The 12646-nt window shown below is 36.5% G+C and overlaps 1 protein-coding gene across 1 annotated transcript in view; it reads right to left on the bottom strand.

The window, feature by feature from the left end:
- LRRC7 (leucine rich repeat containing 7) overlaps positions 1-12646 on the bottom strand; it is a 594815-nt gene that overhangs the window by 343131 nt on the left and 239038 nt on the right. Inside the window, exon 4 of the mRNA XM_062193395.1 lies at positions 8418-8535. Coding sequence (XP_062049379.1) covers positions 8418-8535 — 118 coding nt within the window. The remainder of the gene's footprint in view (positions 1-8417; positions 8536-12646) is intronic.

Here is a 12646-nt window from a genome sequence, read left to right as displayed (position 1 = left end):
ATATTAACTGGTATATTATTATGTTTTCACCTCAATAGCTTGATACAATGAATAAAAATGCTTTTCAAACATGGAATTAATGTGATTTAGACAGAGGCCATGGATTTTAATTATCTATTTGAAGATAAAAATGTAACCATCTTGTTCCGTACAGACCCAATATAACAAATTGTTTTACAAATGTCAAATTTTAAATGATTAGTGTTCTTGCAAATGCATAAAATTATTTTTACCTATAAATTTTTACATAAATCAATACAGATGTTATGGATAGTACATATGGATGCTTTTGTGTTTTGAATTTCATACATATCAGCCCAAATGGTTGCCTATATGATATAAATATCTTATGGTGGTAAAGTTCTTTTCAAAAAGAAGAATCATAGGATTCTTACAAAATTCAGCATATTTCAGTAGCATTATAAAGTGAAACACTAAATGTTGTTAAAGTAGTCAAAAATTAGAGATAGTCAGATGACTGGTTGTAAGGGTCATAACTGGGCACAATTCTGAGTATGACATAAACTAATGAGTTCTCAAAGGAATGAATTTGACTTAGTCTAAATGAGTTAATTTAAGCAGCATGTCATTCCCTGCCCACTCATGCTTCAACCACAGACATTTTGAGTCACTATTACGTAAAGTAGACTTTTTTAATAATCTAAGTTCATATTTGACTAAAGGAGTTTTTCCTTTATTATCAATAAATCAATTCATTGAGTGCTCACTATGCTAGTACATTGGTTGATAGGGGCTATTGTGGATGAGGGTCCATTACCAGTCCCATTTAATGGGATACAGAGGGCAGGTTACTCAGCTCAGAAAAGCTATGCAATGATGTTGTGAAAATTGATCAGTTTAGAAGACAGAGCTCAACATAAATGCAGAAGGGTCAAAAGGTGGAGACTGTTACTTTCTTGCTGGCACTCAGTCACATAACCAGACTGTAAGTGCCATCTCCCATGGAGTAAGTACTGGTAACACACAGAGACATTATTTTTCATTTTCTGTCCTGATGAATACATTAGAAAGAGTTAAAATCCCTTGTATTAGGATGAGAAGGTGGCAGGAAAAGAGACTCAGTTTGTGTTGCCATAATTTTCTATTTTGTTGCTTATTTGTTTGGTTGTTTTTTTGTAACAGAAACAGAGGAAATAAATCCTATTTACTTTAACACTATAGCCTTAAGAAGAAGTAGATTTTATAGAAAGGGAAGCTTGTCTTTAAAGTGAGGGCAGAGTTAGTGATTTTTAGAATATGTGACATTTAATAGGCAAAATAATGAGTTTTACACTAAATAACTGGTTGAATGCTTTGCCAAACACCAAACATATTCATTGTTTATTGAGAGCAACTGCATAATAACATTTTCTCTGCAACCCACAGAAAGCATACCATAATAGACCCAACCATAAGTATATCATATATTCACTACCAGAGTCTCTGTTCTCTTAATATGCTCAAATGTTTAAAGATATTTTTATCATTCAACTGGCTACTCCTATCTTCTTTCTCTAGTATGTATGAGAGAGAAAAACCTCCTCACTTCCTTATAAGCAGAGGATATGATTTGTCTTCAGTATTTTGTATGCATTTGGGGGAGGGGGAGGGGAGGAGAGAGAGGGAGAAGGGGAATAATATTTGGCAAGTCAGTAAAGACATTATAATGCCTTCAATGTTGATTGGCTTTCATTATATCTAACAATAGTGATTATGCCAACTGTGATGCTGTTCAAATGCATTCATGTATAGAAATAAGTCTTAGAAGATGAGAGAAAAAACATCAATTGCAGCAGAATTAAGAAAAGCTTTCAAATTAATTCATTTTCATTAAAGTCCTTAAATTATAGTATCATAGCTTACATGAAACTATGACAAATCAATAATATGACTAGAAATGGGGTCACTGCCTAACTAAACCTTATCATTCATTATCTTATCATTCACTTACCATATAAAATAATTTACTCCTTTATGACTATGTATTAACTCTACAAATAGGCATGACTATTCAGACTGAAATATGAAATTCATTTTTATCTCTGATACACAAAGTATTTTTACTTTATTATTGAATTAATATGATAGAATGATGGATAAGAAAAAACCATTGGCCCAAAAAGAGATGCATTTACTCACAAATTACTACATGTAATAAGGTAATAAAGAGAGTTAAGAAAAGGAGATGATTTTTATGCAGCATAAAGATATATATATGTTTATATATATATATATATATATATATATATATTACTCTCTAGTTAGATAACCACATTTAACAAAACAGAATGAAATTACTTTAGATATAACAAGATTAATAGTCATTTCTTATTTTTAGGAGAAAGAAGATTATCTCTATCAAATACAGGAAGTTGAACACTCATTTTTCAGTATGTTGCTCTATGGTTTATTAGGTGATTTGAATAGTCCAAGTTAGTACATATTTCAAGTACTGATATTTTTATATTCTAAGTATTTAAAATAATGAAAATGTGTATTTGTCCCAGAGAAGCTTACAATATATTGGAAAATAGTGTATAACACTATTAGAACCCTAGTTTATGCCCAGCAGAGAATGTGTATTTTTATCATAAGCAACAAAGAATATTTTGAAAACTGACCATATATGTGGCTACAAGGTGAAAAGGAATAAAAGAGAAATCAGTATCATCCAGGCGATGTAGTTTCCAAAATATTTCAATAAAATAATATTTGACTAAAAGGACTCAAGTATAATAGAAACTAAAAGCAACTGAGTAAAACCTATGAAAGTAGATGGGGAATTATACAATAGCTGCAAAAGCAAAGAAGAAAAGTAGAAATTAAGGAAATGTAAAATAAAACCAACGAACCAACCAAACACTAGAAGAGACCAAGAAGCCAAAATGGTATTATATAAAATATTATATAAATAAGCCAGTCCCAAGAAGACAAAAACCATATATTTCTCCTGATCTGTGGTAATGAATATGGTACAAAAAATGTAATGTAAATGAGAGAAATTGACATTTTGAGAACCAATTATCATTTACAGTCCTTGTCTCCACTATTGTGGAACAGTGTTTTTTCCTTCTCACTATGTGTTTAATTCTTTATTTAGTGTAGGGTTAATTGTATGATTATAAAATAAACTGAAAGTAGATCATTGTAAAAATTAGAAGAAAGAATAAGAAAGGAAGGGGGAGGGTAGAGTGGGAAATATCACTATGATCATAAATACTTATATATGAACTACATGAAATTTGTTCACCTTATATTAAAAATCATAAAAATAAATAAATAAAATAAATAAGTATAGAAAAACTTCTAGCGAGGCTAATAAGAATATAAGAGGGACTGCACAATTAAACAATGTTAGAAATACAAATGAGAAAACACAGATATGGCAGAGGTTTACAAAAAATATGCCATTGTGAGGCCAGCACCATGGCTTAACAGGCTAATCCTCCACCTAGCGGCACCAGCACACCGGGTTCTAGTCCCGGTTGGGGCGCCAGATTCTATCCCGGTGGCCCCTCTTCCAGGCCAGCTCTCTGCTATGGCCCGGGAAGGCAGTGGAGGAGGGCCCAAGTCCTTGGGCCCTGCGTCTGCATAGGAGACCAGGAGAAGCACCTGGCTCCTGGCTTTGGATCAGCACAATGCGCCGGCCGCAGCGGCCATTGGAGGGTGAACCAACGGCAAAAGGAAGACCTTTCTCTCTGTCTCTCTCTCAATGTCCACTCTGCCTGTCCAAAAAAAAAAAAAAAAAGAAAAAAAGAAATACTGTAGCGATACCCAGCATACAGTCGGCTACATGGGTCTGAAGCTCAGCAGAGTGGTCCATCCATGTTTGTCATGTAGTGGAAAATTATCCCAAATAACAAGGAGATTAGATATAATATTACTATATGGTAAGTTAGAAATTCTTTAAGTGATTAGTCATTATTTATTACAGTTTGTATCTATCTTTTCCAGCACTCAGTTAAAACATTCAGTGGGTTTCCAATGTAATAGGTGGGGCTCCTTTCCTATGTTGGGTCTGTATTATAAATAAATAATTATTTTTATATAAAGAATTCTTCTAGATAATGCTTAATTACATGCCATTTATTGAGCACCTATCATGTATGCAGGATACTGGTCTAATAGCTGCAAACAGAAAAATGAATAAGATAGTCCTTAATTTCAAGGATATTACAATCCAGTCACATATATAAAATTTGGTTTAAAAGTACAAATTTTGGAGCCGACATTGTGGTGCAGTGGGTTAAGCTAGTACTTGCATTATTTACATCTCATATGAGTGCTGGTTAAAGTCCTGGCTGCCCCACTTCTGACCCAGCTCCCTGCTAACGCACTTGGGACAGCACTGGAAGATGGTTCAAGTGTTTGGGCTTTTGCCACCTACATGGGAGACCTGGCTAGAGTTCCTTGTTGTGGCCATTTGGGGAATCAACCAGTACATTGAAGATCTCTTCCTCTCTGTGTCTCTCCCTCTCTCTGTAATTCTACATTTCAAATAAAATAAATCTTAAAAAGATAATTTCAAAAATTTCAACATAAAAATGCATCAAGAAGAAGCATCAATTACTTCTCTTTGTATGTACAGTGTCAGGAATAAATGATATCTGAAATATATTTTTTAAAGGTGGAAAAGGCTATGTCTGGCTGATGGGATACAGAAGTAGGGAGAAGGGGCTAGTATTGTGGCACAATGGATTTAAGCATCCACTTGTGTTACCAGCCTCCTATGTCAGAGAACTGGTTCAAATCCTGGCTCATCCACTCCTGATCCAGCTCCCTGCTGAAGTACCTGGGAAAGCAGTGGATAATGACCCAAATACTTGCAGCCCCTGCCACTTATATGGTAGACCAGAATGGAGTTTCTGGCTCCTGGCTTCATCATGGCTTACGACCTGGGTGTTATAGCCATTTGGGGAGTAAACTGGTGGATGGAAAATCTGCCTCTATCTCTTTCTCTGACACTCTCATTTTCTCTCTGTTGCTCTACATTTTAAATAAAATAACAACATTTTAAGAAAAAGAAGTAGGGAGAAAGGAGTCTTTGGGATGGTGAAGAGTACAGTGCCTAGGGTTACAAAGAACCACCCCAGTGCAAATGGGAATGTTAATCTGGCATTACCTGAAGGTAAAATAGAAGGAAGATGGCTGGCTGACATGTGGTTAAGGATGTAGATGAAAGTTATTCACTCAAATTGTGAAAACATAGTAGCTCACTTAACCTAAGAGTTTCATACAAAAAAGTATTTTTGAATAATGCAGAGGAAAAAAATGTCAAATCGATGACAAGCAGAAGAATTAGACATGAAAGAAAGGAAGATTGGAGACCACATGGACAACTCAGATCTGATTTAAACTCAGCCTTGGTGTACATTACTTTTATTATGGGATCAGACACCTACTGCAAGCTTGTTTCAGGCATGCTTCTTACTAGATTGACCAGTATGTGTGTGAATCTCTTTCTCAAAATAATCATTCTAGGTTCTGTCCCTAAATATCAATACTGCTGTGTTCTCTCATGCTGCTCTTTTCCACTGGGGCTTCTCCAACCTTGTCACTTGTGGTGCTGATGCTGCATTTATTTCTGTCTGCTCTTTCTTCACTTGACAGATTCCCAAAGGATGTTTTATGCTACTTAAGTAACTAAGTCTCTGTCACAAAATTCAGTGACAGTTTTTTTTTATGTATGATTTTCTGAAAGGGCTGATGTGATAAAAATTTTTACTGCTTCTATAACTTCTAGCAATGGCTGATAGATCACCATACTCATCAAGCCTTTAGACTGCACTAGTGTTGCTGAGTGGTTCTCTATCTCTTGAATGTCTTTCTGCATAAATAATTCTAGAATATAAGGAATCATGAGCATAAATAAAAGCCTCTAAATTAACATTGCAAGGACTTCAGAGCGTGCTCACAGGCGTATTTCTGTGTTGAAGACTTGTAACTGGGGATTCATTCACTAATAGCAAAAATTCCTTGAATGCAAGAAAGCTACCGAGAATAATTATGTGCTTATAAATTATCATATTTCTCTGGAGTTCATGTTTACACTTGCTGATAAACTATTTTCTGATTCTCTTTAAAAATGAGATGGATTTTTATTTACTGGGATTATTGAGCTAGTCCTATCTGAAAGCCAAGGCATGCGGGATTTGGCCATATGATATTTATTAGATGCTGTAATGTGAAAAATAGAATTTCATGTATGAATGTATATAAATATATGAGTAGTGGTAATAATTATTAAAATACAGAAAAACTAATCCATAAAAGTAAATGATGATAGATCCAAAGTCACCTTAAACGGATCTAAGTCTAGTTACTAAAGCTAACATCTTCATATGGTTCTTTCAGTATTATCTTTCAGAAAACCCTCCATGTGGTAAGTCAAACTGATGTAGAAAGATGTTTACGTTCCTTGTTTATACTCCTACTGTCTCCTACAAATGAAGTGCTACCCTTTATTCAGTTGTTACTGTTTCTTAGAAATATTCTAGTTATATTCTTTATTTGGTCACTTCTCGAGTAGTACAGAGGTCCTAATTAATATTTCTATTCTCTAAGAATTTATAATTGCAATTTATATCACATAATGTTTCACTGTGTTTATGGGATTCCCTGATTATTTATGTATATTAATCTTATCTCTCTGTGGATAATGTCAACTTCTCAATGCCTTTTACAGATTTTAAGAAAATCACTAACAATTCACACTGGCACATTTCAATAAGCTTTCCATGCTCTAGAATGCCCTTAATTTATGAGTTCATTCAGTAAATGTTAATTGAGCTCTACAATCCATATCATATACAAATAATGTAAATGCATGGTATATCAGTTTCTCATAAACAAATAATAGGAAAGAGGAATAGAATGTGTTTCTAGCACATAAACAATAGTGTCTTACTTTTAAATAGGATGCTCCTGGAAGGATTTATTTAGAGTAAATTTGAGCAAAAATCTGAGGGTGACAAGGGAACAAGTAATTTAGTCATATGAGGAGAGGTGTTCTGGCAGAATGAAGAAAAAAGACTCCTGAGATTTGTCATCAAATTTCTTAAGGATTTTATACTTACAAGTGACCAAGAGACTTTTCAATTGTCTTTAACAAAACAGGTCCTTATCTACCTCCAGTCAAGCCAATCTTACCTAACTTCAAGGGATCCTATCTAGTTTTGGTTATCATTTCCCAGGGAAACCTCCCCTAATCACATAATCTAGATAGCATCTTTCTCACATGTACTTTCTTCACTTTGAATGCATCATCACACACAATTGTTTATTTACACAACTACAGCTGTTTGTTTAATGTCTAAATCATCCACTAGAATGTAAGTTTCATGAGAGCAGGCCTGACCCCTAGGCACTAAGTGTACTGATGGGAATAACCAAAGCAATGCCCTTTTGCCTACACACACACAAACATACACACACACAATTTAACTGGTTATCTTAATGATAGAGGGACCGTGGTTTATATCCTCAATAAATATAACACTAGATATAACACTTGGTGACTGATCTTGGCTTTATACTAATAAAATGTCGAGATGAAATCATTCAGAAGGAAATGATTAATGCATAAATGAACCTGCAGCATATTTTCTGAAGAACTGTCACTTCAACAACCACGCAAAGTAAAATACCACCAACATAAATATTAACATCAGCTTCATTATCAACAAAATATCACATACACAAATTTGGCCAGAAATATGTAGATATCACTGAATGTCGCTTATTTGTGAGTACCAGGCACTAGTCTCGATTTTTGGCATATATCAGTGACCGAAACCAAAAAATCACTGCCATCATATGTTGGACTTTGAGTTCTGGGTCAAGAAAAGACACACATTAACCATAGTCATTCAATAAATTATTTAATTTTGTAGACAGTTAATGCTAGGAGACAATAGAACCCAGAAAAAAAGAACTGAGTCTCATTTCAAACAGGCTGTAAAGGTAGGCCTTGTTGAGCAGGTGGGATTTTGAAAACCTCTGAGAATTTGGAGAATAAGCACTAAAAAATTTGTAAAATATTCCAGAAAAGACGGGTCACTTAGCTGAACATGGATGGAAATAAGGCCTGAGGGACTTAGCCACATTATCAGAGGGGAGAGAGGCTTTTCTGTTTTTATGAAAGGACTTCAAGAGGCTCTTGGGAAACTGGAATTAAAAGATAAGCTTATTTTGGGGCAAAATTTTTTGACATACACATGTAGGTTTTTCAAAATATACATTTTCCATTAGCTTTTTGAAAAGTCTCATATAATTTAGGATTTAACTTTTCACCAAAATCAACTTACATTTGAAACAAAATCAAAGAGAAAGTCATTTTATATCATTTGCTAAGAAAAAAATTAAAGCTTATTTCCAAAAAAAATTAAAAATATTTAGAGATATAATGAGTACCTTACCATTTTTACTGATGTCGAGTTCTTTAAGATTAACTAAGCTAGCAATTGTGGTTGGTAGATTTGAAAGGTCGTTATCAGGAATACTTAGTTTTCGTAGAGCTTGACAGTTAAACAATTGCTGTAATAAAAAATAATTGTTAATTAGATCACAATTTGGTTAAATCTATTCACAAATAAACTCAGTAACAAAATTCAAACCAATGTCTTTATAAATGCGGTAATAAAAAGCCAGCTATAAAAGCTTCTCTCTTCCACATCTGTATTCTCAATTGTTTTCAGAATGATTTCACATCCTGCTGCCATGTTAATGCTTCACTATTGTCTGCTACTCAGATTCAAAATCCAAAGGATTCTACTTTTCTTTTTTTCACTATTTTTTAAAATATACATTTGGCCTTGGAAAAACAGTTTCATTTATTTTCATTGTATTAAAAGGCAGGGAAACAGACAAAGATCTTCCATCTACTGGTTCACTCTCTAAATGCCCACAACCGCCAGGTCTGGACCAGGTTGAAGCTGGGAGCCAGGAACTCAATCCGTACTTCCCATGTAAGTGGCAGGAACTGAAGCACTTCAGCCATCTCCTGCTGGCTCCCAGAGCGTACATTCTTAGGAAGCTGGATATGAAATAGAGGAGTCAAGACTCAAACCAGGCACTGTGACACTGGATGCAGGCACACCACTGGATGTGGTATCCTAACTGCTGTGCCAAATGCTTGCCACATCCCCATGCTGTTTAACTATTGTTTCATTTGCCACTGAATTCTACAATTTCTTTCTCTTTGAAATGACTTTTCTTTGTCCCTTTCTCTTCCTACTTTGTCCCTTTCTCTTCCTACTTTTTGTCTACTTTGTCTGTAACCCCATTTGATTTCATAAATTGTAACTTCCATCTTATCATATTGAAAAGGTCTTTACATTGTAAGAATTACAGTGCACTGAAATACAAGAGCTCACATGTCCTTCATACTCTTCCTACACTGCTTCATAAGTTATCTAGTGAGTGAAACATTTAACTTCTGATACTTTGTGGAAGAAGTCCCTAGTGATTGGCTCATTTCTGTCTTCAGTCCAAAGTCATAGGTGGGGAAGATTCAAGTACTAAAACAATGGTTCTCAAATATAGCTCATAATCATGGTCATGTATAGGTACTTGCTTAAAATATGGTTTCATGGGCTCTACCCAAGTACATCTGATAAGGGGGTAAAAATATCTGCCTATTTAATAAGCACACTATTGACCTGGATCTTGATGTCAGTGTTTATAGTGTCACACTTTGAAAAACAATATATTTCACTTTTTAGCTCTGTCCAATTCATCTTACTACAGTAAAGATATGAACATCAGGGATAGATTTTTTTATTCATTTCTGGAAGAATTATCTTAATGAGATCTTTTCTGTTTGACATTTCTAATTCTGTTTGGTTGAATTTCCACAGATGAATTCTCTGGTATCTAGGACTATGAAGTTGGCCCCCAGTACATTTAACTACCATTTATTCTTTTTTTTTTTTTTTGACAGGCAGAGAGGACAGTGAGAGAGAGAGACAGAGAGAAAGGTCTTCCTTTTACTGTTGGTTCACCCTCCAATGGCTGCTGCGGCTGGTGTGCTGTGGCCGGCGCATCGCGCTGATCTGAAGCCAGGAGCCAGGTGCTTCTCCTGTTCTCCCATGGGGTGCAGGACCCAAGGACTTGGGCCATCCTCCACTGCACTCCCGGGCCACAGCAGAGAGCAGGACTGGAAGAGGTGCAACCGGCATAGAATCTGGCACCCCGACTGGGACCAGAACCCAGGGTGCTGGCGTCACAGGCGGAGGATTAGCCTATTGAGCCAAGGCGCCGGCCACCATTTATTCTTATATGTAATTCATTTCATATAGAAAAAAACAATGTAGGCCAAGGCTGTGGCTCACTAGGCTAATCCTCTGCCTGCGGCGCCGGCACCCCAGGTTCTAGTCGGTCGGGATGCCAGATTCTGTCCCGGTTGCTCCTCTTCCAGTCCAGCTCTCTGCTGTGGCCCGGGAGGGCAGCAGAGGAAGGCCCAAGTGCTTGGGCCCTGCACCCGCATGGGAGACCAAGAGGAAGCACCTGGCTCCTGGCTTCGGATCGGCGCAGTGTACCTGCCATAGCGGCCATTTGGGGGCTGAACCAACGTAAAGAAAGACCTTTCTCTCTCTCTCTCTCTCTCTCTCTCTCTCTCTCTGTCTGTCTAACTTTGCCTGTTAAAAAAAAAAAAAAGGAAAAGAAAAAAACAATGTAGCACATGGTTATTATTTCTTAACTCATTAGCTTTTTAAAAAAAATAGATCGTGATGCTTGCTACTTTGTGTTGCTTGTTCCTTAAGACTGCAATATGAAGTTTCTTACTTTGGGATAATCATTTAGGTTCTTCACAAAGATAATTTGCAATGCTTCATTTTATGCTAGAATTAATTTTCAACATCTTATACAGAAAGGTTCCTATTTCTTTTTATAAACCTCAAAAAAGAGACCTTTGATGGATACTTTAATGAATAGTTTCTACTGTAACTGCTAATTTTCTCTCTAAGGAATAAGACAGCAGTTGTCTACACTTACGGTAAAAGTTAATTAAGATTTATTTCCAGCCTCTATCATTTAGTTGGGACTACTACATTTACATGTATATGCAATATGGATTAAAAATATCTCATGGCTGACTTAGGTATAATTTACCAACTTCTGTTATTACTATAACCATTTTAAATAATGTTCATGCTAATGATTTTCAAAATATGTATGGTTTTTACTCTTTAAATTTGTCTTATCATCTCAAGAAAATTCTCAAAAGCTCTTAAGAATCAGTGGAGTATCCAGTATTCTTCAATTTTAAATGAGACAACATCAGGAACAAAAAAATATAGAAGGTCATAAGTGCCTTAAAACAGAATCCAAGAATTCTCTGAAATAGAAGCTACCCACCTGGCATTTGCAATCAGACTGAGGTGTGTTTAATATCCTTTCATCTATTAATTTACTCGTTGTGCAATTTTGGGCAAGTTGCTTAATATCTCTGAACATGCTAGTATACTTGCAAATAAAATTGAAACCATAAGTTACATTACTTGGAGAGTTGTTGAGAGGCTTAAAAGTTAATTTCTTAAATCCTAATTCTCAATTTTTTTTTCACATATTAACAACTTTGATATTTGGAATGCATGTTACAATCAAGAGCAAGTTATTTTTAAGAAATATCTTTCTTTTTAAAAGATATTTATTTATTTATTTGAAAGTCATGAGTTACAGAGAGGCAGAGGCAGAGACAGCAAGAGAGAGGTTTTTCCATCTGCTGGTTCACACCCCAAATAGCTGCAAAGGCTGGAGTTGGGCCAACCCGAAACCAGGAGCCTAGAGCATCTTCTGGGTCTCCCATGAGGGTGCAGAGGCACAAAGACCTGGGCCATCTTCCACTGCTTTCTCAGGCTATAGCAGAGAGCTGGATCAGAAGTGGAGCAATCAGGACTTGAACTGGCACCCATATAGGGATGCTAGCACTGCAGGAGGCAGGTTTACATGCGATGCCACAGCGCCAGCCTCAGAAATATCTTTTTATTTCTTACTGCTATTATAATAAAGTTATTTTTTGAAGATTTATTTTATTTATTTGAAAGAGTTACAGAGAGAGGTAGAGACAGAGAGAAAGGTCTTGCATCTGCTGGTCCACCCCCCAGATGGCCACAATGGCCAGAGCTGAGCCGATCCAAAGCCAGGAGCCAGGAGCTTCTTCCAGGTCTCCCACATGGGCACATGGGCCCAAGATCTGGAGCCATCTTCCACTAGTTTCCCAGGCCATAGCAGAGAGCTGGATCAGAAGTGGAGCAGCCAGACTAGAACCAGCGTCCCGGGCTTTAACCCACTGTGCCACAGCACCGGCCCCAATGATTTGTCTTATAATCATGTCTTTGGCTTTGATGAAATGGGGTGTTTGTGAAAATATAAAACTGTGAACTGTGCTTGCCACATAGTAAAGCTTGGTAACTGTTAGCCACTGTTAATATTTATAAACGGCTGGCACCGTGGCTTAACAGGCTAATCCTCCACCTTGCAGCGCCGGCACACTGGGTTCTAGTCCCGGTCAGGGCGCTGGATTCTATCCTGGTTGCCCCTCTTCCAGGACAGCTCCCTGCTATGGCCCGGGAAGGCAGTGGAGGATGGCCCAAGTCCTTGGACCCTGCATCTGCATGGGAGACCAGGAGAAGCACCTGGCTCC

Source organism: Lepus europaeus, chromosome 5 (assembly GCF_033115175.1).
Source record: "Lepus europaeus isolate LE1 chromosome 5, mLepTim1.pri, whole genome shotgun sequence".
In the NCBI taxonomy this organism is placed as follows: Eukaryota; Metazoa; Chordata; class Mammalia; order Lagomorpha; family Leporidae; genus Lepus; species Lepus europaeus.
Note: the sequence above shows the minus strand (reverse complement) of the source record. Positions and strands in the feature narration are given on the sequence as shown.